Raw genomic sequence first — 25,402 nt, forward strand, 5'->3', positions numbered from 1 at the left:
AGAGCACTCAGGCTGGAATAATACTTTACTGTTCAAAAATATTTTCACAAAAACTGTAAGGACTGAATGTACCACTGAAAAAGATGAATGTTTCGCAAACGAAACCAGGCCAGTTCATCACGACTATTTTGTAATTCTGCTGAACAGGATCTGTGAAGAGACGTTTCTTTCATTTTTTTTGTCTCACGGAGTTTTTAACACATGTCCTCCCCTTTACTCGAATTATTCTGATAAAGGAAATGGGAGAAAGAACCGCAAACAAGCCAGTTCTGCTTTTTTGAAACCTCGTAACAGTAGTGACATCGTTCACAGGGAAAATAAATCGACTATCATGTTATTCGCTTTACTTTTTAAAAATATTGCCAGAAATGACATTTGAATTTTTAGTTCATTAAAAAAAATAATAAACTTCTCTTAGAAGACCAAAATGGTCAAGATTTAATACAGAGCTTTATTTCAGGTCACGCTAACACAGAAGTGTTGCCAGCTTCTAGCAACATCCGGTTCCTTCTGCCGGATCCCTCTGCCCTTCCCCTGCCCCTTCCCGCACAGACAGAGCACGATGGCGGCTGGCCTGCCACTGACCACCGGTCAGCCACCGAGGGTAGCAGCAGCTTTAACAGTCTCAAAATAAATCTTTACTGACTTTATCTCTGATAACAACCTGGGCCTTTCCAGCCTCGCGGGTGTGTATCACGGCATCTCTAAGTGTTCCTTAGTTCATCCGTTTTGACTGCTTCGAAACATGATCTTACAGTAAAACAGCAGGGCAGAGGGATCCGGCAAGAGGAACCGACCTCAGCCCGTAACTGGCACTGTCCTGAGAAAGGGCTCGCGCCTCGTGACAGCTTCTCCTGAACCGACATCCAAGCAGTATTTATTAGGAGCACGGACAAATCACCACGGTGACCTTTCCCCTTCGCACGTTACTGCTATTAAAATACTACTGCTGTGCGAGTCTCCAAGCACCGGCCAGTGCTGAAGCGTAAAACAGACTCTCCTCCTAATGCGCAACCGTGTGAGCGGCCCGTGGGTCTAGGACCAACGGCGGCACGTACGTGTCTGTCCTCGGCACCGCAGGCCACATAGCGTCCGCAAGGGCTGAAGGCCATCCCGCACGGGTAGCAGCGGCTCGGATGTCCCTCGAAACGACGCTCACACCTATGAGGAAAAGTGACAGACGCCAGGAGAAAAAACGATGTTTTAATTTTTAACACAAAATAGAATAAAGATACGAACCCGATGCTTTTCTTCACAAAAATGAAGAAAGTAACAGTGAAAGAACATTTTTAAATACGAGGATTAAACAGATCCTCAGGGTAGTCTACAGATCTTCAAAAATAATTAAAACACTTTTCGGAATAATAAATTGACAAAGATGGCCAAACTAACACTAAACAAACTTTTTATATAATGAGACTATTAAATAACAAACATATTCTGAAGCTCTTTAAAAATATAAAAACAAACCTTTTAAAATCATAAGTTATTTAAATGAATGATTCAAGGGCTTTGGGGAGGTGACATTCTATCAAGGCTGGTCAAGTTCTACAGGCAACTAGTTATAAAGTGCTATATAAAATTTATGTTAAAAAAATGTCAGGGAACTGATGCTAGTTTTGTTGAGAAAAACCCCCAGCACCTTCAGGGACAGCCAGAGCCATGCTGAGAAAGCCTTCGCCAGCATCTACCGGCACCGGGCGCCACGGCCCCGCCCAGCAGGCCCTCTGGCAGGCGACACCCCTCCACACAGCGCAGGGCTGGCCACTGGGGTCTGTACTTGTGTAGGATGAAAGAGGAGCATGGGGCACTCTGCCAATGACGTTCTCGTGGGTATAGAACACACGCGTGCACACGTGCGTGCACACACGTAAATGTTCCATGGAAAGAGACACACGCAGTATCACACGCACGACACATCATCGAATATTCCCATGTGGGTGAGAGGACACATCGCCGCACACACACGTGAATGTTCCATGGGGTATAGGACACACGCAGTATCATCGCGGGCGCTGACACACACGAATGTTCCATGGGTATAGGACAAACGCTGGCAGCACACGCGCAAGGCCGCCACATATCGAAATGTTCCATGGGTATAGACACGCTGCGCACACGCGCGCTGCTACATTAATGCATAAATGTTCCATGTGGGTATAGGACACACGCGTGCACACGTGCGCGCACACACGTAAATGTTCCATGTGGGTATAGAACACACGCGTGCACACATGCGCACACACACGTAAATGTTCCATGTTGTTACAGGCATTACACATTGTCGGGATATAGGATTCAAAAGAACAGGGTAACATATCTTACAACTGTCTGGCATAACATGACTACCAGAACATACACTGTCAGAACAGGATAATTCACACGACACACACGGATGCACTTGTGCACGGATGTACGCACCATGCTGTTTAAGACCATCCGGTGGCCCCCTGGGCGCTGCCGGCCCTCAGGAGCCACAAGTCACACTCATAACACAGGGAAGACCAGCACCTGTCATTTTACCATTCCAAATTTATGCGACCTTCTCTGTGCATGAATCAGACTTTTCTTAGATCGGTCAGTGTGAATACATTCAGCACAGCCTTGTTGCATTTGGAAAAAAGAGACTGAACCGGGTTTACAAATATTTAAAGCGAAGCGCTTTCTGAGCTTTGACAGAAAGACATTTCCATGGTCTCTCGAGCTTCGCTCCCAGCTGCAACCTGTAAACCAGGCCAGGCCTCACCTCAGAGTTCTCAAGTCCCACAGTCGTATCCCATCACCAATGGCCATGGTTGCGAAAAGATTATAAACCTGAGGCTGCTGAGTCGTAAACGATGATCCCTATGATGCAAGAGGGAAAATCAAGGTGAGAATTAATAAACGTGATACCACCGATACCTAACAACAGAGAATCCACAAAAAAAATTTATCCACACGAAACTCCAAACTTTTCTTATTATAACAATGTCAGAATTAGACCCTAAAACCGCCTATATGAATAGTTACTAATGGTACGTTCGGACCTTAAGACATGCTGGTATATGTTTTCTCTATACATAATGCCACTGAAACTTTAGAATTACAGATGGTAAAAGATCAAAAGACTAAAATATGAGTACTCCAAGTCTATTTTTAAAGTATAGATCATAATCCGTATTTAATGTATTTTCGGAAAGATGCCCCTAGTAAGAGGCATTTAAAGTTTGAGATCAGTATAACCTGCTGATCGTCAAACCCTAGGACACGTCTGCAATGACGGGCAAAATCCAGCACGTGTCACTCAAATGGTGACTCCTCTGAGGACGAGCCTCTGACCAGATCATCAAGGCACTATGGCATTTGCCTCCCCCATGCTGCTGTCATAAGATTTAACATGTGATTTTAAATGTCTCATGGAATAGAACTGAACTGTAATCCATCTACGGAACATCTGGCTCCAAACATTACATAAATATATGATGGTTCATAACAATTTCCATCCTCCATGTCAAGAATGTCTAAAATATTAAGACAAATTTAATAAAGTATATCCATAGACATTTATGCTTAAAATGTACGCATACTTAGAAGTGATTCTTACAAAGAGAAAATAAAGGCTGACAGAAATTCAGTAACGATGACGAATGCACACACACGTGTGGGGGGACAGGGAGAGTGAGGGGGGACTGGGCCAGAGAACAGTCCAAACACTTTAACCTCCTCGTAACAAATGGGTAAAGTATAAACTAGTTTATACGCATGTTCAGGTGAGAAACAGTACACGCACAGGGGTCACGTCATCGTCATGCAGCTACTGATATTGATATAGCTTAGTGTTCCACAAACTGGGCCCAGGCTGAGAAAGCTCGCTAACGCACAACATAACATGCAAACAATCCAAAGACATTCGACAAACATTCGGAGACCGTCTGCCAAACGTGGGGCACTGAGTATAAAAAGAATACAAAACACGAATCTAGTTTGACAGACAGACAGACAGACAGACAGACAGCGACTGCAGAGTTAGGCACCTTACGACATGGCTGGTTTTTGAAGCTGAAGAGAACAAAACTGAACGGCTGGTGTATGTTTTCTTTAACCATTTCGCACTGGTTAAAGCTTTCGCACAGGGTGAAAAGGGGAATTAGAAACATCTCTGATCAATCCATAGAGGCTGAGGAAGAAGAGACGAAGAAGCAAAGAAAACTCATGATAAAGTGTGGACATCGTGTGAAGGTAGACGAGAAAGCACAAGGATCGAACCCATGAGTCGTGACAATGCAAACGCACCAAGCCAACGAGTAGAAGAGATTCTGAGGTTCAATGTCGAGAAATACACTTAAAACATACTATTTTTTTTAAGGTTGAATTGAAGGATGCAGATAAAAACAGTATGTACTAAGAAATAAAAAAGACATAAGGCGAAAACACCTAATAAGAAATAGTTTCAAAAAATAATAAAAGGAACTGCACGTGAAAATATAAAAAGTCTCAACTTAAATACACCTAATAACACGGGCTGCAAATACATAAGGCAAAAATGAATATAATTATAAGAAGAAATTGACAAGATTACAATCGTGGAGGGAAATGTTAATACATTTCGTGCCTAAATTTTAAAAAATCAAGCATAAAAAAACGAGGAAAACGTGGATAATCTGAATACAATTGATATGGCTGGGCCAGCAGACATCTGTGCGGACCTGCACCACGCAGATGGCAAGAACACGTTCTCTTCACGCATACATGTAACATCTGTGAAAATGAACCAGAGCGCGAAGTCTCACAACAAATACAAAAATCTCAACGGACACCACGACAATTCGTGTTACATAGAGCCTGTGCGCAGAACACAATGCCGCAAAAGTAGAAATCGGCGCAAAAAGGACTACTGAAAATGAGCTCATACGTGTGGAAATCCAAGAGCACGTATCTAAGTGCAGCCTGGGGGAAAAAAATCTTAACAAAAATTAGAAAATTTTAGCACTAAATAACGAAAATGCCACGTGCTAATGCTGGCGAAACACAAGGAAAGCAGTGTTCAGAGGAAAATTTATAGGCTTAAATGCACTTACTAGAAATGCATAAAAATGGACAAAATTCATACATATAATGTGGAGTAAAAAGCCAGGTAGCACAGAGACATGCACAGTTTGGCGTCACTGGGCACAAGTCCAACATGCCAAACGCAGTGTGTACTTCTGAAGCACACTCGGGAAAGATGCACACCACATTCAATAGTGGTCAGAGAAGGAGGGAGGGGGGAGCGGGGAGAGTTATATCAGGATCAGGAACCGTTTCATTTCCTTAAAAGCAAGATCTTAAGCTAATAAACATATTTTAAAGTAATCATATCAATTTGTGACTATTGTTTCTGAAAATTTTGTGTGATAAAATTGTTTCATTTAAAAACTGTATACTAAATTCTATTCAGTATTTTTTCATTTTTCAATTCAAATTAGCTGTCTAGAATTATGTATTTACATGAGAAAATGCAAATGCCTTATTCAGACAAAGTCGACTTTTAAAAATATATAAAGAAAAAAACACCTACTATCCTTTTTAAAGATACCAATGACTCATAAAGGACTGTGGGTTTATTCTGAAGATAAGCCATTCAATGACATGACCCGATTTTAAAACGGAAACGTGGTGCGGTGCTGCAGGCGGGGTGGCCTCGCGAGATGCTCGCACGAGCGCCGCCGAGGCACGACGGACATGGCTACGCTCGCGACGGAGCTGAACGTTTTGGAAGGGACCTGCTTTTGTATTTTACTGCCATGCGACGTTTGGGCCAGCTCCGGGCCGTGCCCCCTGATCTGGACCTGAAGGGTGACAGTGGAACCCTGATGTGCACCGTGTCACTGAGCAAAAGTCTAAGAGCACTTTAAAGAACGAGTCACAAAAACTCGGCGGCCCCCGTAACCCTGCGTCCTCTCCCTCTCCGCCAGACACGATCCAGCTGTTTATTTTTCAGGAAGTAAAACCAGCTATTTTCCCATGAAAAACCTCAGAACGATTTTTCCTAATAGGGCACCTCTCATCCTGGAGCAGGCCACGGCAACTCCCGAAACATCACAGTCGCAGGCAACAGTTTGAGGCCCACTCGGCCACTGCCGGGACACTGCGGAAGCAGCCACTCAACCGGGAAGCAGTTTCCAGCAGTTTCCTGGAGCAAATGCTCTGAAACTCTTAACAAGAGGACACAGGTGTTGAGAGAGAGGCACGACCCTTGAACTGGTACGCTAGGTGGTCACTGTCACCTGAGGGGGCCAGGCCGGCCCACCCCGGACACCCGGCACTCCTCCCCGCCGCTCACCCGGGCAAGGGGACGGCTTGGCGCAGGGCCTCTGAGCGAGAAGGGAACGGGGTGGGGGCAGAGCCGGTTCTGTGGTGGACCGAAGGCGGACGTGGGGTCACTCTGCCGCCGCCGGGGAGGGGGCCCGCAGGCCTCCTTCCGCTGCTCCCCGCAGTGGGCCAGATTGCGGCAGGAACTTACATGTCTGTGTCAGTTATCCGCCTCCAGCGTCTGAGGTCACTCACCTGCTGCTCAAAGGTTGGTGACGGCCACGGCATGCCCAGAACGAAACCCCACGTCTGACCAGGGCCTACGAGTCCAACGCCTGGCACCCTCGCCCACCTCCTGAACTCTGCTCCCCAGTGCACCCTGGCTCCCCATCTACTGGACGTCCTGCCGCTGGCGGCACCTCTGGGCCACCCCGCTCCCCCGGCGCCCAGCGTCCCGGGCCTGGTGCTCCGGCTGGCCACGGCAGAGTGCTGGCTGGTGTGCGCTGAGTGAGCTGGCTGGTAAGTTAACACATGCACACGCGTGCACACATACATGGGTGCGCGCACACACACAAACACACGCATGACCTCAGTGACACTAATATGGGGCCACTGACCAAAAGCGCCAGGGGCCTGGTATTCACCGGCAGAAAAGCACGTCCGCCCGCCTTCAGGGTTTTGGGGTCCGACCGGGGAGCAGAGAGGAGCGTGGGCTGCCCAGAGACCGCCGGGCTTTTGGTCCAAGCTCGCCAAGGACAGGGAGGCCGAGTGACTGTAGCTGACCTAGTTCCCTGCTCCACGCACCTTCAAAGCCCTCGTGACCTCGGTCCAACAGAGTGCGAGAAGGCGCAACCCAGTCAGACCCGGTCCCCTCTGGTCTGTCCCCGGGGCTCCTGCTCACTCTTCCATGTCACGTCCCGTGCTCACAACAGTCAGCTCTGTGGAAATGTCACCCACGTCCACACCGAGAACCTTCTATGTCACTGTTTCCTCGAAAGCGTGAACCGTGTCCAATTCCGAGTCAGATCTTCCACTGTGGTGCCAAGTCCTATGCATTTGCCCAACTCTCACGGGACAAAGAGCTGTGGGAAATTAGGGGCACGCGAAAATTAAGAGTTCTCTAAGGCAAGGTCCACTCGGCTTCATACATTTATATTTAAAAATAAGAATACTCATTTCTGAACTTCGCAACGCTAAGAGATTTGTACACACGACCTTATTTAATCCTCACAACAGAGAGAAGTATTTTATGTGAAACATTAAAAAGATCTTCTAGTAGGAAACAGGAACACGGGAGAGGAAACAGGAAAATTCCAAGATGTCAGACAAAATAGCATCACTTCATTTTTCAAAATGAAATAACTTCTCTGGAAATATGAGTAAAACCGGTTAGCTAAGATTAAAAGAACTATCCTTACCATTATTTTAAAGCCAGGGCTTTGTTTTTTATGTTACAAGTAAAAAAAACAAAAAACAAAAAAAAATTTAAAACTCCAAAAGTATATTTGCTTTTGCAACATAAATAGCTGAAACAATTTAAAACAAATTTGGGAACCAAAATGAAAAAAATTTCAGACTGAACTCTAATAAATTCCAATCTAGACCAAGTTTTTATGGCTCTGTGATAAATCCAAAAAATAAACAACGTAATAAGTAAACAAAAAGAAAATAGATATTTATGGAAATGCTGACAGACCATTTTCCACAGACAAAAAGTGATGATGATGATGATGGTGATGATGAGTGGCTTTGAAATGACAGACTTTAGTAAGAGCTATGTGCCATAAATTCACAAATTAAATGAACAAAGAAATCTTTCTCTAATAAACCACAATGCTTTAGATAAAGAAGCGGCAAGTGTCAAACGCAAGGTAAGAAATATGTTTCAAATGTACCATCTACAATATAGAGACATCACACGTGAGAGCCACATTTATCTTCGTGGCTGAAATATTTTAACTCAAGAATGACAATGTTTGGTAAATTTAATTCTCACTGAATTGTACTAACTAAGGACTTAAACTAAAAAAACACTGGTCAAATACACAACTACATAACATTTCAAGAAAGGTACTGGATATTACAAGTCTTTATCTGTAGATAAATTTTAAATACTGCATTTTGTGTATGAAACATTAAACACTTTCAAATGCTGTCTGTCAGACTTTAACTCCTAAAACCTGTGTGTTAACTTCAAGAAACCTTCTGCCCTCCGCATTTACATCTCATTTGCTACATAAACACTTGGATCCTGGTCCTTCAGTGGTGGCAATTAGTGTGACTCAAATCAGCAAATGCTGACCGAGCGGACCTTAGGTACAGACGATGGCTCCACACGCCACAAAGGCAACTGAGACCCCAACATGCGCTAAGGAGTCTGAAAGCCAAAGGCCTGGAAGAGTCGCTAAACTGACACGGCAAGTCAGATTCATCTGTTAAAACTCTACACCAAAATATCGCCTATCAATATCTCACTGAGTTAGATGAAATCACAATTCCTAAGAAATCAGACGGGTATCAGGCTAACGATCATTTTATATATGACTCAGTTATCAAATTCATTTACTAGCCCAGAAACGCGCACCGTCTAGGAATCACTCTCAACCCCCATCCCAACAGATTGCCCTTGAAATTCGCAGCACAAGACGTGGCCATCGACCACAGAGCAGCACACCTCTTCCCACCAGACACCACCCGGCGGACGCCCTTCCTCCACAGCCACCCAGAGCGTGACCTTCAACCAGGGCTGTCGCCATGCTCGGAGCTGATCTAACGCGCACTGTTTCTGAAGTCTGCTATTTTAGGAGCCTCATAAAGAAGTTACGAACTGCTTCAAAGGGATTCCTTTGTTATCTAGGGACCTACAACGCAGTGTTTAGAATATTTTTCTTCTGTTTTTATGCAACAGGAGTCTGTACAAATAAAGATACAGAAAAATAATCTTTCTTCATCAACTCGCTCTAAGCGGATACTTTCCATAACGTTACATAAACCAGAAAACCCTTCCCCTATCATAGTCTGAAACGTCCGAGTTAATTAATCTCTGCGGGTATAACGCTAGGGGAACGTCAGGAGGGATGCTGTCTGGGCCTTCGAAGTCTCCCACCCCAGACCCAGGACAGCCACGCGGTGGGTGACCCGCGCCTCCACGTGCTCCTCCTCCCGGCTCTGACCCCGTCCTGACCGACATCTCGTGGGGACCTGAACACAGAGCCTCAGGCCTGCTCCGGCAGAACCTGGGCTCCCCGCACTGCACCCCGAGAAAGTCTGTGGCCCAAGCTCTCTAGTGCCACTTGTCCAGAAGGACACTGGGGCAGCGGCTGCTTCGACAAAGTGCAACTCCCTGGTCTCGAATCTGTGCTTCTGTCCCCTCTGGCACGGGTGACAAACTTCACAGACACTAGACCGCAGCGGCCCTGCCACATGGGAAGGTAGGGTACCTGGAATAACGTACGGAAACTATGGCTGACATGGTCTTTGAACCAACACAGTAAGACTTCACTTAAGAAGCGGTGCCCTCGAATCATAACGCAACCTCAGAAGCCGTTACCAATTAAAGCCTCACTTGGGAAATCGATCTCAAATTTACTGAACATCAAAATCGCAGCTGTGGTTCTGAAAACAGAAACTTTGTTCCCAGGTCTCTTGGATGTTCTTTTGGGTAACACAGTGTCTTCTGAACTAAACTGTGAACAATGAATTCATCAGAAAGGTCACCTCGTCTAATCCCAAGGCCTTGACCCTCGGCTGTGCGCATTTTCAACCCATTTCTGTCATGACAGATGAGCTCTCTCCTAAAAGGAGAAGCTGTGACGTGACTGTCATCCTATCCACTCAGTGCTTGAAACACCTGAACTCTCAAGTTTTAAGTGAGAAGGTTTTACTAGTAAAGTCAAAGAATGGACTCATCAAGTAATCAGGGACAAAAGTACAAAAATTAACATTCGATATATTAAAACATCTTCTAATGTCAAACATCAAGGCTTAGAAGAATTTAATGTTCAATAAAAATTAACACTGAATTAGGTGGCAAATTATGAAACCGCATCACACATTTGTATGTTAAACGTTTTCAACACAAACCTTGACCGATGACACAGCATACCGAAAGCTCACTCACTTTGTTTTGGCAGATCTGGTGGACGGGCCGTGCGTGGGCCCCCTGGATGACGGCCGCGCTGCACCCCGCGTTGAGGTCGAAGACCTCCAAGGTCCTGCTCCGGCTGGCGGCCAGCACGAGGTCTGCACGGGTCTGCTAAGGAACACAACTCAGGGCCCGCCCCCGAGGAGTGACAGCCCGGGACCCCTCTCGGGAAGCTTGGAAACACCGGGAGACCACAGGTGATCTGTTAGGACCCTGCACCCCACACCGGCCCCGCCTCGGGCAAGAGCTGGTGGCAGGCAGACGGGGAGACCCGGGCGGAGCCAGTTCCAAGCCGGGAGACCGAGCGTCCACTTCTAGATAAGTGACAAGTCAGACGCCCAGGAAACGGCACGTAACAGGCGCGGTCACAGGCTGACCTGGAGGTACTGGGCTTGGAGGACAGGTCTGAGGTAAAGATGGACAGCGGAGCCACACCAGTGGCCGGTGTCACCAGCAGTAGGCTGCACGAGTGACAGGACACGACTTACAGGGGCACGTTGCTAGCAAGGGTGACGAACCTCGTGAGGGGCCATTGAGGACCTTAAGGCTCACGGAACGACCCAGCTGCCAGCGTCCAGCCCAGAAAACTCACGAGGGCGCCTGGCGGGACGCAGCGGCGTGCGCGGGGGGCGCCGGAAGGGACAGCACACCGGTGGGGAGGCCGGACCCGCGGACCCGCCCAACGCTGGCGCCACGCCGCGCGGAAACCGTCCGGGGCGACAGGACCAGAGCGGCGCGTCGCCGCTGGGGGGCTTCCGTTCTGTTTTGAGCAAAAGCTTCCAGAATAAAAAAAGCAGATTTCTCACTAAAATATACGAGAACGTCTAACACCTTCCACCAGTCCTGAAATTTCAACTATAAAATCCTTAAGACTTCAACTTAGACCTCTGAACAAATTAAAATTTTTTAAATTCCTGAAGATTATGATCTTTGAGCCTAAGTGTTTAAATTAACACATTTTAATTAAAAGGGGTGATGTCAGCCACAAAAACACAAAGTTTTTCACTCAATTTTATATTCTACTGAACAGCAATAGCTATGAATTCCGCCGGCATCCAGAGATAGGATAAGTGCTCGCTTGACCAAAGGGCGCCTACGGTAAGGGCAGCGGTTTCTTTCAAAATGTGTTAAATTGGCCGACATTATTCAACAAGCCCCAGACCGGACGCATCGGGTGAGACGGGACACATCAGGTGAGGCCGGACGCATCAGGTGGGACCGGACGCATCAGGTGAGGCCGCCCGCTCAGCGTCGCGTGCGCTATTGCGTCCGCTTTCCTTCTCTGTCTTCGAGGCACTTTCCCGAGATGAAACAACTACACGCAGAAGCCGCCCCTCCGACTCCGAGCCCCAGGGCCCAGCGCGCTGTCCGGAGCTCACTCACTCAGCCGACTGTCGCCGGGAGGATGGCAGGGTGTGACGGCGTCGGGAGGACGGAGAAAGGATACAGGAGTAGAACTCGTTCACCGCGGACAGGCCGGTGACCTCGGCGGCGCCTGTCATGCGGAGCCCGCACACGGCCCTGCACCAGCTCCTCTGCCTGTACCTGGAAGGGGCAGCGGAGAGCACGTTGCTCCACCACGACGGCGCACGCTGCCTGTGAACGACTGAAAACGGCGTCTTCACACCATCGAATGAGCGTTTACAACGCTGAGGGAGGGAGCGAGTCGGCTGCCTCCGTCTCCTTTACAGAAACTTCATTAAGATGATGCACGGCCAAAAAGAACTCATTCCAGTCTGAGAAAGCAAACCTCTCTCCTAATTCCGAAATCACGTATACTTACGAGGACAGAAATTTGTATCTCCACTTGAACATGACTTTTTAAGATTTCCTAACAGGAACAGGTAGTCCTGGTTTAACACACACACGGTCTTAACCCTCAACGATAGTTTCACAGAGTGAGAACCTGCTAGCAGTTCCCGGCCATGATCTCGGCCCAGGGAAGGCGTGGCTGAGTCAAGGCCAGGCGACCAGGGCTGGCCCGGGGGACGAGGACGGGGGCACCCGCAGGCACGGGTCGGTGATGGCACAAAGCCGTGGGGCCGGGGCTCAGTGAGGATGACACAGGCCATCAGCCCTGCCTTCCACTGGCAGGTAAGTGCTGGGTGGGGGCTGGGTGGTGACATGCAGAGTCAGGTGCAGCGGGGGTGCTCAGAGGGGTGACACGGAGTGCTGCCCAGGACTCCGGTCCCCAGCGCACCAGGCGGGGCAGCTCGGGGACAGCACCAAGGTTCCGTGTGTCCCGGTTCGTCTGTGCTGGAAGCTGCTGGAAGCCCCGCAGGGCGGCACTGTGCACAGTGGGACACTGTAAGAGCACTGTGCACGGTGCAGACGAGGAACGGCGTTTCCGGAAGGACCGGTCACAGGAGAAGGGGACAGGGTGTGCGTGCGTGGACACACGCCGAAAGCCCCGGGGCAGCAGAGGGGAGGGCGGAACAGCTGACACCAAGAGGCCCAGAGGGGACGCCCAGCGGACGCCCGCACGCCTGCAGGAGGCTGCACTGAGCTCACGTCAGCCTGGTACCGAATCTGGACCCAGGTGGAGGTGCCGGGGGCACTGGTCCTGAAGCGGGGGCCGGGGCACCTCGGGATGCGGGGTGACGGCTGCGCGTGTCACAGGTCAGTGCCCGCTTAGGCTCGGAAAGCTAAGGATTAGCGGACGAAACTGAGTGGTGCTGGCGGTGGACGCCGGGCGTTTCTGGTGACAGGAGCCAGCGCCTGCCAAGGACTGGGGGGGGGGTGGGCGCCCACGTGGGGTGCAGTATAGGGCCAGCAGCCTGGGGACAGAGACGCGGCTCGCTCAGCTCCCACCAGCTCGTCTGTAAGGCAGTGTCCCCAAGCCTCGGAGGACGTTCGCAAATGCCGAGACCAGCGTACAGGCGACTGGCTGAGCCCCGCGGCCCCGCCCACAGAACGAGGCCCCTACCTCCTCAGCTCGTCCCGGCGGGTGTCCACGTGGTGCCTGAGCAGCCGCACCTCGGGCCCCGAGGACGACAGGATGAAGGCGTCGAGGTAGTAAAACTGGGCGCACCGCGCAGCCGGGGGGAACACGTCCTTGTCCTGCGATGGAATGACGGGGTGTCATACAGGGCGCCAGCGTCAAAAACGCTGCTGCCTAAGTAGGGGGTTCTGTCACCCCAGCTCCAACACCTTGCTCCAAATTGCTTCTCTCTGACTGCTTCTGATAGAGAGCATGAGATTAACTTTCTCTGTCGTGAGTGTTTGGAAGTCCGGCCACTAAAAACTTTAAAATGAGAGGCAACCGAAGCACGGCAGCAAATTGACCAAGCGTCGAGGGTTTTGTCACGGCGAAGTCCGAGCGTGTTTTAAAAGGCAGTTGAGGGGTCGGCCTCGCCCTCGCCACAGCCCACCGTGTGGCCAGCACCCGCGGCCCTCAACGGCATCTCCTCTTTAGGCCGCGGGCAGGGCCCCCGGGAGCCTGAGGTCCCCCCGGCCCCTTCTCGGCCAGCTGTCCTGCACTCGATCCCCATTTATGACAGGACTCGTGGAAAGTAAATGCTAATGACGCCTCCGAAAATGTGCAGGTCACCAGCTCCCCACGTGATCACTCAAAGCTGCACACTCTGCTACCCCCTCGCGTCCCCTATCGTGGCTGTAAGCTGTTGTCACCTCGATGCCATCACCCGTGTCTCCGTTCCCATTCTGTGTCCAAATGAGCTCCTAGAAGTTCACCAAAACAGGACATTTTCTCCCCAAAAGGCACTTCCTCCGTACAGTGTGCCCTTGGCCATCGGCGCTGCCTCTACTGTAAGAACGCACTGAGCTCACATCGAAAGCCTTTCTAGTATTTTAAGGGTAATGATTTTGCCATTTCAGATAATGAACGTGAGACGTACTCAACTGCACGTGTGTGTGTTGTGCACATGTATGTCATGTGTGTGCCCATCATGTGTGTGCGCATACACACCACATTTAAGAAAACTGTAGTCAATAACTTTGAGCGCGTTGCAGCAAACTCCTGGTTTGCCCCATTTCCTGACCGCTTCACCTTGGAGGACGTTCTGTCTGGACAGCTGTGACTACCTGACAGTCCAGAGATCACAGGGCCAGTCATTTTGCAACTGCCGGGAGTGACCCTTACCAGACACAATGCGAGTTCCGTCCTGCGAACCGACCACACCCTCAGCGTCCCGTCCTGGGAGGCAGACAGCAGCCACTTCCCGTCGTGGCTCCAGGACACGGCGCTCACGGCCCCGTCGTGACCTAACGGGAGACAGGCGGGACAGAGGGACAGCCGGTCACAGTGACACCCGGGAACTGCGGCCCGAGGAGGTGACGTACCTCCCTTAAAGGCCGAACGTGGTTTATGAAGGATGTATTTCCAAAATTCATACTTTTTTAAATATGAAGTCCAAAATTGTACTTGCATCTGAGAGTATGTTGTAAAAGAAGAACCTTACAAGTTGTAGAAAATTACGAAACGCAGAGACCCCCCTGGGTCTCACGAGATGCACTTTAGAGACGGAATTCTCGGAACATTGAAGGGAAAAGTCAAAAGCTTTCATGGGCGTGTTCACGTGTGAAAACCTGTCGTGATGGGTTTGGAACGCTTTATCCAAAGTGGAAATGGCTGGTTCCCAGGGGTACAGCTAGGCTGGTCTCGAGGCATCTGGGCACGCAGTGACAGCACCCCGATGTCAGCCCATGGGGGGCTGTCACAGCACCCCGATGTCAGCCTGAGGAGGGGCTTCACAGCACCCTATGTCAGCCTGTGGGGGGCTGTCACAGGACACAGTTTACTTGTTGTGCCCCAGAGGAGCTTCTCACCGTTACAGGAAAATAAGACAGTCGAGCAAGTAAGACAAGAACCCACCACCAGGTCAAGCAAATAGCAGCCACTTGCTTCTCACTCATCAAAACGTTGGAGACGGGTGCTGAAATGACACCCGCGGTCTGTCCTCTGGGCCACGATGACCCGTTACTTCCTCCGGCGCCGCCGTCACCCGCAGGTCACAGTGACTCGCAGCAGCACCAGAGCTCGCTGGTCACAGAGCTGGAGGGAACGGGAAAGCAGGGGAGGCTCCTGCGGCCACCGCCACGCAGCCCTGCAAGCTGCACAGACGCCGCACAAGGGCGGGAACGTCCGAATGGCTTTGCTGCCCCCTGGTGCACACTGCTGGGAGTGTCCAGCAGAGTCAGACCGGACGGCCCATCGCTGACCAGTCACGAGTAATGGCATCCGTGACCTCTCAGCGAGGGCCAGCGTATCTGACACTGCAGCCACTGCCGCTGTGTCCGGCCACCGGACCTCGGGCGCACTGTCCTGCCTCAGGCATCAGCCGGGGCACGGAGACCCTCACCCACACCCACACGCAGCAGAGGGACACGCACGGGGCATCACCACCGTGTCACTGGGTGGATTCTTCCCACAGAGCTGTAACATACTCAGCTGGTAACAAACCTCAGAAACCCAGCGAACCGGCCACGGAACCGGACTGCGCCCGCCTTTGCCCCAGGCCAGGCCAGGCCCGGCCCCCGCTGCAGAGGAGACCACGTGGCCCCCAGGGAAGGCAGGCACAGGAGCGACACCTTGGCAGCACCAGGAGACAGACCTGACCGTCAGCAAGAGGCGCTGAGCTCGACGCCACCCTTGACGAGAGGCAGTTTTTACACAGCGCCACAATCTCAGCGAAATCTTAAACCTCCTCTTCTAGAGCGACCGACCCACGCGTTTATGGGTCACGCGCCTTGCACGCACGTCCCGCACCGGACAAGCGTCCATTCTCAGCAGGAACGTACAGCTCCTCCGGCGGTTTGGCCCGGCCCGGGGCCCGGCCGGCCCCTCAGAGGTCTTACTGCCCGACTGTGAGCACTCGGTGTCTGGAACAGGAGAGTCTGCTCGGTCACGACAGAAACGAGCCACCTACTCTGCGCTCCGCGAAGTGCAAGAACCCGCTCACACGGCGACGTGGGATTCTGCGACCCGCGTGCGGGGCGGGCGGGGCGGGGGCCGACGACGTTGCCCGCAGCGCAGGTGCGGCGCGTTCCCAGGCAGAGCGGGAACACCCGCCGCGCTTTCTCAATTCAGCAGACGTCCCTTTTCCAACAATAACACCCAGAAGCGTCCACGACCAGCACAACTTCCATTGCCATCGACCGCCCGGCGACGGTGAGACGCGCGGCGAGCCCGGCCGCGAGGCGCCACAGCAAGGCCGCTCCTGGCAGCGGCCGCACACGGGCCGAGCCACAGAGGCCTGGAACCCTGAGCAGGAGGGGGTGCCCGCCGAGCAGGGTCTGCCCGCCCCCCGGGCCTCGCGCCCGCACACTGGGAGGCACCGCGTGGGGACCGGGCCCCTCCGCGGCAGCCCATGAGCCGCGGGCTAGCGCAGGCCTCTGGGGGGTGCACACGCACGCGCACACGCATGTGTGTTGTTCAAGTGTCTACAAGGCACACCCTGAAGTGAGCAGCCCCGGGAACCTGCCGAGGATGGCCGATGGCCTGGCTTCAGGACCGGGACCTGGATGTCACCGCTGCGACGTGAACGGACATACTGTAACACCATGGCCCTCAGCTCAGATCTTCGTGCACAAAAAATGATTTCCTGCCACACTTACACGTCTCTAACAAACCCTTCCACCTTTCAGCACACGCCTCGTCGCACGTCTGTAGGACCCGACTTCGCCTCCCCCAGGAGGCTCCGGGCCTGGCCGGGCGGGGCACTGCCACGGTGCCTGCAGCTCTGGCCTCACGAGTGACACTCACCGTGATGTGCCGAGCTGTCTCTTTGTTAAATCTCACTGTTTCACCCAATTCAAGCCTCTGTTCTATTCTGTGCTTCCCTTCAAGGAAACGAAAGCGGCCCTCGCAATTCACAACCAGGACCAAACCGAGACCCCCCCACGAGTTCACGTTAACTGAACTTTGGCCACATTTTACCTGAAAAAACAGCAGGTGTCCCAGTAAGATCAGCATCAAAGACCAGCGACAAGTGGTTGGCTAAGCCACAGGCCAGCCGCCGTCCATCTGCTGCTTGAGAAAAATAAGAGACGCCCCTTATAGACCCACCACTCACAGGAGTGACACTTGCAGCAGGTGAAACGTAGAATTTTTCGTTAACCTGGTGTCTCCCCACTCCTGCCCACCTGCGCTGAGAGCCGCCTGACTCTGTGGACAGAGGTGCCCGGGGACCAGCAGGGTCGCAGGGCTGGTCGGCCCAGCACGGTGAGAACCCAGAGCGCCCTGAACCCCAGCTGCCCCGCTGAGCCACGGCAGCCGGACCCGCCCACAGAGATTAAGTGGCATGTTGGGCTAGGCCGATCGTTCCCTGAGACGAGGCAGAAGTGACAGCTTTTCCCCCTGATACTCCAACTTGATCCTGCTTCGTGATCACATGTGCAAGAACAAGCATGTCAAACTGCATAAACATATCTAACTTACGATAACATTGCATTATCCAATTTCCCAAATTTACTTTAAAACCTCTTTGGCGAGAATTTTACGAAAAGCAAGGGGAATTCGGCATGGCTGTAAACAGCGGTGACCTCCAGGATGCCACCTAACACACTCTGGGCCCTGGCTGGTGGCACGCTCGTGGAGGCGGGTGGCCTGACCTCCCCCGACGTGGCACAGGAGCGTCCCGGCGAAGGCGTCCGGGTGCCCAGAGAACAGGGCGCTGCCACCAGGGCATGCACGGGCCATGGGAAAGGCTCCGCCGAGGGCGGACGCACCCACTCGTCCACCGTGCAGACCCTCTCCTTCCGCCCATCCTGGGACCGGGTGACCGGTCTCCGGGGGAGCTGGTGAGCGACCCTCTAGAGCAGCCGTCCGCCAGGCCCCTGGGACCGGGGGGAGACGGCCAGACACGGGGACGCAGGCCTGGGCGAGCTCGTGACTCAGAGCCGGTGCCGGTCTGCGGCCGCTGCACGCCCAGCCGGGGGTCGGCCCCCATGCTGGTCCAGACCCGGGCATGGCCACACGACCCCAAGTGACCAAGGTCCCCGAGACCCATTCACCACGCACCTGAGAACTGGATGCAGCGCACAGCCGCCGGGGCCACAGCACGCCGCCTGCTGAGCTGGGTGGGCAGAGGACTCTGCGAAGGGCGCTCCTTGCTGGGAGGGAGGTCAGAGGAAACAGACACCGAGTTCAAAGCTTCCAGACAGAAGGACTAGAAACCACGGGGCTTACTTACGTGTGTGACTTTATCCGTCAGACGTGAGTACACACGTGTACAAACTCTCACACTCAAAACCATGCAGTAACTTTGAAAACCAAACCTGTATTCCATAGTGCCAAAAATACACGTGTCCAAGCACAGAACACCAAGAATCTGCCACGTGTGACATAAACCGACACGCACATTGCGATGACTGTTGGGGGCGGGTCCTTGGACGAAGTGCGCTCTGGTTTATAGTCTACACTCTGTGTGGCCATCGCAATACCAGTTAAATAATAAATGGCTTCTATGCACCACGAAGATGATCGTAGGCACAGCTTAAAATAAAAACAGCAACAAGGAAGGGGCGGAGGGGAAGGGGCTGGTGCTGAAAATCCAGAGCAGGGGCGGATGCTGGTGGGGACGCTGGGGAGGGGCCCACAGGGCCTGCGAGCAGGCAGCACGGCCCCGCCGGAGGGTGGCAGCGTTTACGCAAAATCTCCTCGCCGAGCAGTTTCAGCAGGTGGATTTACAGCCCCCAGGTGGTGGCAACGGCACAGCCCGGGGACACACAACAGGAGGCAGAGAAAGTAGCTGTGACCTGGATTCACACGCTCACTCACACTGACACTCACATGCTCACCAGCACTCGCTCATACACACATGCTCACACTCGTCACACTCACTCACACTCACACGCTCTCACTCTCATACTCACACGCTCGCTCACTCACACACACTCACACTCAGAAATGGGGGCGGGCCCGCCTCGCAGCAGCCAGTGTCAGGCCTGGCCGGTGTTCAGACGCCCGGGCTCAGGGCAGGTGCTGGGTCCCCCGCCCGCATCACTGCCACCGGCCCGTCCCATGCTGGCTCAGTCTAGCATGCCAGGCTCCCCGCACGAACACCGCCCGAGCAGGCAGACTCGGTGTGATGGCGGTATGCGGTCACACGCGGTCACACGCGGCCGCACCGTGCCGGCTGGAGTGCGCGGTGCTCTGTGCAGGCCGACAGTGCCGGCGCGGAGCGGGCCGCGGCCGGAGGAGCGCCCTCGCTAGACGTGGCTGGAAGCAGCGCTCCGTCCACGTCCTGCCGATGGAGGTCGCTCACGTGTCCATGCGATGGGTCCAGAGCGGACGGCGCTGCAGGTTCCGAGCCCGTGACCTGTGCAGGCGACGTCACCCTACAGTGTGGGGCTCGGCCCTGCGGGTCCCCACGCCCTCCGGTCTACATGAACGGGCTCGTTCACCGTCACTCGAGCGCGTCGCTGGCCCGAATCGGCACGGGGCGCGGTTGCGGCCCAGACCTCTCCACCCAGCTCTCCCCTGAGGAGCTTCACAGGAACAAGCATCAACTACAAAACCTGAGTCTAAACTTTAACAAAAACATCGCAATGTCATTAAGGGGTGAAAACAGCAGCACGTCTGAGATGCCATGAGCGTGAAAGAAATGTGACTACATGTGTCTGTGAGCACGTGCACGTGTGCGCAGATATGCGGCCTCGCACCTGCTTAAAACATTCAATTACGTATTTAAAAGGTTTCTCCAAATGTCTTCAGACTCGACTGGACACACGTCAGGGCTACGCACCATCTGTGGCTGCTCCTGCACTTTGCGGATCTCTCACAATCGTTCTTGATGTTGGTCTTTGGTGAAAACATAGTTGCACTGTGGAGAAAGGCTTCGGTCACTCCCGAAGAGCGCCGGTCCAGGCACCTTAGGGGACTTCCCCGCACACCTGAGACCCACGCAGCTGACACAACTGCAGACCAGCCGAGGGAAGGGGAAACTGTCTACACTGGCTATTTCAATACTGGAAAATGAAAAGAATGTGGTTTTAAAGCTCTGGAGAATACGGTGCTATTTACTTATAAATTGTGGCTTAAAAAATCTTAAAATCATTTTTGCAAAGATCGCACAGTAAACTATCTATGGATCGAATTCTGAAATTTGTGTGAAAGATTTTTAAATCGATCAACCACTTACAGAGAAGGCCTCAAATTGAATACAAAATACGATTCTTATGACATTGTTTCCTTTTTGGAGAATAAATTTTTATAATGAAAATAGAAGCCAAATCCCACTCACAGACATTATTTGAGACACCTGCTCAGGGACAGAGGTGACAGGTGTCGGGCAGGGACAATGAACTTAGTAAAACGCATACATTAAACCCTGGCAGTAGCTCAGCCACCACCCTGCATGCTGCTCTCCATGTAAACGCCAGCCCTGGGAGCTCAGTGCCCGCTGCAGACCAACCGGCTATGTCGCGTCCTGGCCGCGTGGTGCCGAGCTCAGGGACAGGTATGGGGACAGCCACGTCCCACCCTGCGCCTGCATCCAGCCCACGCAGCACAAAGCAACAGCACACTCGGCTTTGGACAGTGCCCGGCGTGGTCGCAACGAGCTGGGGCAGGGTCGGCCTGGTCCTGGGCCACCAGCTAGATCGTCTGCTGCAGGATCTCAAAGCCCCCGGGGGCTGACACGAGCCAGGGCCTGGGTGAGCAGCACCACCAGCCCAGCGACGCTCGGGGAAAAGTGTGCCACACGGAGGACCAAGGGCAGGGCCACCAGCAGGGACAGGCGGGGCACCTGAGAAGGAGCGAGGAGGCCACGGCACAGCAAGGCCGTCCTCCCCCCCACCATCCATCTCACACGCCTCAGGGACGCCACCACGCTGCATGTCCTGACCAGGTCACCCGCTTAAAACTTAAGCCTGTGACATCACCGCGTGCTTTTCCTGGGAAGCCCCAACTCCCAGGCTGGTGTCCAGGGCCCTCCGTGACCCGGCCCCCTCGCCCTGCGGACACCCACTCCGGGCTCCCACTCTGGGCTCCCATATCGGGCGCGTCAGCACAGTGCAGCCTGCGAGGCCAGGGTGGCTACAGGGGGACATGCGAGGGGAGCTGGAAGGGGTGACGTCTGGGTGTGGGGCCCCCTGGGGCTTCCAGACAGCAGGGCCCCTCTGCCAGTGTGGAGAACAAAGGGTCAAGACTCGAGGTGGGAGGAGGGTGGCAGCAGGTTGCATTTTACACAGAAAAGCCTAATTTGCTTCTCAGAAGTGTGGGGCTCCTGTACGACCAGGGACCGTCCAGGCTTGGGCGCCCCCGACCCTTCCCAAGTGTCACAGTGCTTCCTGCCCCGTCTTCACCCCAGCAGGCCGAGCCCGGACAGCCAGTGCGGGGGACAGTGGGCTTCAGCAGCCCCGGTCAGGTCTCCGTGGCCATGCCCCTCGCCCGCCCCCGCTGTCCCTCCCGCATGAGGTCATCTGTCGTTGTCACTGACCAGTCAAGACCGAAGGGCGGATCGGAGGCCAGCACACAGGAAGCACTCGATAAATGCCTGCTGCCGCCGCCTCCGCTGTGACTGACGTTCGGGGGTCCAGCGTGCGCCTGCCTCCCCCCGCGGGGCGCCCCTGGGCGGCCTGGGGCCTGCGCCGAGCCCGCTGCCACGTGGCGGGAGCAGCCGCGAGGCGCGCGTACTCACTGCGGCGCCGCCGTGTACCCGGACGACCTGACGCGGCTGTGGAACACCAGCGGCTGGTCCTGCACGGCGCCCCGGGCCGCTGCACAGAAACGAGTTCGAGAGGGTCCGTTAGCGCGGCCGTTTGCGGTCACGACAAGAACTCAGCCCCTTAGAGACAGAAAGGTCCGGACCGAACGGGTTCGCGACCTGTAAGTTCAAGGGGTTTCTCACCTGACACCAAACCCACCGATACCAGCAAAGAAAGTAAAATCGAGGCCAAAGCACAAGAAAACAGCAAAAAATGCTTCTCCCACGCCGGAAACGACACGGCACTGCACTGCTCACTGCTGCGCGTCCCACGTTCCCGTGGACCGACACCGCGGCCTTGCCCGCCACTGCCACACACAGAACCCGGTCCACGGGACGTCCTGTCCGTGCAACACTAAAACTGGCCTGAACACCAGCCGGCGAGGAGCGGTGCACTTCACAAAGCAGTGACGGACACCCTTCCCTGCTAACGAGCATAGCTATTCTCAACCAATCCAAATTTCTCTCTCACGCTTTTATCACATAATAGAATAATAAGTACGACGAGCCACTGAGACACGGCTGCGTGAGAGCGTCTCGTCGGCAAGGGAACGTCTTGCCCTATCTTTAACATACATTTTTCACAGCACTGCTGATGAAACCTGACGTCACATGGATTTACGAACCTCAAAAATGCTTTCGGACAAAGTAAAATTCTGCCAGAATAATTTATTTACATTTAATATTTGGTATTCAATCTGTAAAACACCTTAATTTTAGAAAAATGGGTAATTGCATAATATCGAATAATTCTAAAAGTAGTTTTCTTTTAAAAAATTCAGTTCTGATACAATTTCAAAACTGATAACCTGAACCATATTCCCAAGAAAAGCCAAGCGAACCTAATGAAAACATTAAAAGAATATTTATTTCACACAGAAAGCCGGGCCCAGCGTGGGGCAGGCACCTCAGCTAGGACCTGGGACCCCAAAGTTCCAAAGAGTAGGAGAACTAGAGATAAAACTGTACCTCAGCATCAGGTAAACAGAAAAGGCCTTCCCTGAGAAAAACTTTCAAAAGCCAACAGAAAAATAATGTCAGGATAAGGCAGTAAAGTTACAGAGGCATGTCAGTGTACCCGATGACGAGAAAGCCTTGACGTCAAAGTCCGCAAGTGCGTAACTGCACATTGTTTTAATTAACGCTTTAAGCACTGACACGTAAGGGCCCTTCACACCAATTTCGTTATTCCTGTCATGCTTCGTCAGGAGAAGGGCGCACATGTCAGCTGGAAGCACTCGCATAAATCAGTCCCCTCCGTGAATTTTCCATATGAATATCTTCTAAACAGTCATAAATAGTTAACACTTTAAAATTTCACCACTCTCTGGGTACAGAGAAGCCATGACCTCTGTGATAACCTGTTTGTGATCATCGCTCTCACATTCGGCTCTAAAATCTAAGCAGCATATTTAGTTGCGAAGCATAATACATCGCACACTCCTCTGAAATGGATGGTCCATATTAGTAAAAGATGAAATTCCACTTTTAAGGGGCAATCTAAATAAAACACGTAAGAACAACAGCTAACAAAAGGAACGGATTCCGTGAAGAGGAGGAAAGTCGTGTGTCCCTCAGCCGGGACACCCTCGGTCTCTGGTGGGAACGTGTCCAGCTTATCGGACAGTCACCCCCGCAGGACACGCTCCCGCACACAGGCGACTCACATGGAGCTCGTTCTGCAAGCTGTGCCTTTGAGGCAAACACATTTAGAATTGTGGAATATCATCTGGACAATATAGCATTTTTCCGACTGTTAACAACTTTAATGAGTATCTGTTAGTTACTAATTTTTCCAAAAACCTTTAATAGAAACGTACACATAACATGAAGTCATTTGGGGTATTAAGAAAATGATTCAAAAAGACTTACGTTGTCCAACAATACGAAGGTACTGAAAGCCAATGAAGTGCACACTTAAAAATGGTTAAAACGGTAAATTGTGTTATATACATTTTACAATTAAAAATACACACAAGTAGAGAAATAAATGAAATGTTTTTAAAAGAGCACAAAAACAGACTATTGCCATGCAAAGTACAAGACCACATCGTGCCTAGCAGAGACTGTCGACCTTTCCTCACCATGAGGACGGCACAGGAATTGAAAGTTCTGTGAGGAGCTGGCCTGACATCCACGTCACGATCAGTACGCTGATCGGTACTCAGACCGCCCCCCGCCCCGGAAAGGACAGCGAACGCCACATAAAACCCACTTTTCCACCTCCTGAAGAGGACAGGGTGATGACAACAGGGGCAAGGACCGAAGCAAACGGGGGGGGCTTCTGAGCTGCCCCACCTGCCCCCTGCACGCCCAGGGCCCCCAGGGCTCCCTCCCCTGTGACCCCCACATCGGCCCAGCCCTCCCGAAGCTCTGTCTTCCTCGAACCCCATCAGGTCTCCCTGTGTTGTGACCTCTGCTGAGTCCTTGGAGGGAAGGCCCCATAGAGCTGTCATCACTGCAACCACCAGTCTTTGGGGACACGTCATCTTTGCGTGCTCCCCGACTAGAGTGTCAGCTCTGGGGGGCGGGGGTCTCTCCATTTTGTTTAAAATCCTATCCCTAGCTCTAGATCAAGCCCTGGCACCTGAGAAAGCACCCTGATTTCCTGAGTAAAAGGCGGCATGCATGATGCATACGACATGGCCATCTCATAGGTAATGTGACGTGGCATGCACGTGTGATGTGTGCTATTTGATGGATGTGACATGCTGTGACGCGGTGTGACAGGAGAGGCTGAGAGGCGGAAGACAGGGAGGAGGAGACACGGGCTGACGAGCACACTTACTGTTTTTCAACCAGGTCAACAAGAGGATTAACAAGACTGATTAGGACTGTGGGTTGGTCGCTGAAGAGAATAAGTCATTGCCAAGGGAAGTTAATTTAAAAGTGTTTTTTTGTAACAAGCAACGTGCATTTATTTGGATGCTGCTTAAAACAAAACAATGAGAAAATACTTTTGAGAATAATTGATTGTGGCCTGGCTAATACAAGATACCAAACAATTGCTGTTAGTTTTGACACAATGGCATCGCGGCCAGGAAGGAAACGGACGTGTGTTTAGAAATGCACCCAGAGTGTGTGGGGTACAATAACACCACGCTCGGGATTTGCTTGAAGTTCTTGAAGTTCTTCAGCAAAGAGAAATAAGAACCATTATTCCCGTGACACGCCGTTACAAGTGTCCACCCTGTGCACCGCCGCAGCAGCCACGAGAGAAACCACCGCCAGTGTTTTTAAATATTACTGAATTCCTACGGTTTATACCCAACTCAGGGGAAGCAACGTGCAGCACAGTCCCCCTGCAAAACAACACGCG

The 25,402-nt window shown here is 52.3% G+C and overlaps 1 protein-coding gene across 15 annotated transcripts in view; it reads right to left on the bottom strand.

The window, feature by feature from the left end:
• Positions 1 to 431: 431 nt before the first annotated feature.
• The window catches only part of WDR27 (WD repeat domain 27), a 51,240-nt gene continuing 26,269 nt past the window's right edge, over positions 432 to 25,402 (bottom strand). For 3 of the 15 annotated variants that reach the window (XM_039881825.1, XM_039881846.1, XM_039881815.1), the window contains exons 14-23: positions 22,018 to 22,096; positions 20,122 to 20,199; positions 18,396 to 18,487; positions 17,313 to 17,402; positions 14,517 to 14,638; positions 13,341 to 13,474; positions 11,862 to 11,986; positions 10,391 to 10,512; positions 2,747 to 2,844; positions 432 to 1,161 (exon numbers count right to left, since the gene is read on the bottom strand). In XM_039881825.1, coding sequence (XP_039737759.1) covers positions 936 to 1,161; positions 2,747 to 2,844; positions 10,391 to 10,512; positions 11,862 to 11,986; positions 13,341 to 13,474; positions 14,517 to 14,638; positions 17,313 to 17,402; positions 18,396 to 18,487; positions 20,122 to 20,199; positions 22,018 to 22,096 — 1,166 coding nt within the window. In that variant the 3' untranslated portion in view covers positions 432 to 935. The other 12 variants (XM_039881881.1, XM_039881873.1, XM_039881836.1 and 9 more) reach the window with 11 other exon arrangements.

This window comes from Pteropus medius, unplaced genomic scaffold, assembly GCF_902729225.1.
Source record: "Pteropus medius unplaced genomic scaffold, Ma_sr-lr_union100, whole genome shotgun sequence".
In the NCBI taxonomy this organism is placed as follows: domain Eukaryota; kingdom Metazoa; phylum Chordata; class Mammalia; order Chiroptera; family Pteropodidae; genus Pteropus; species Pteropus medius.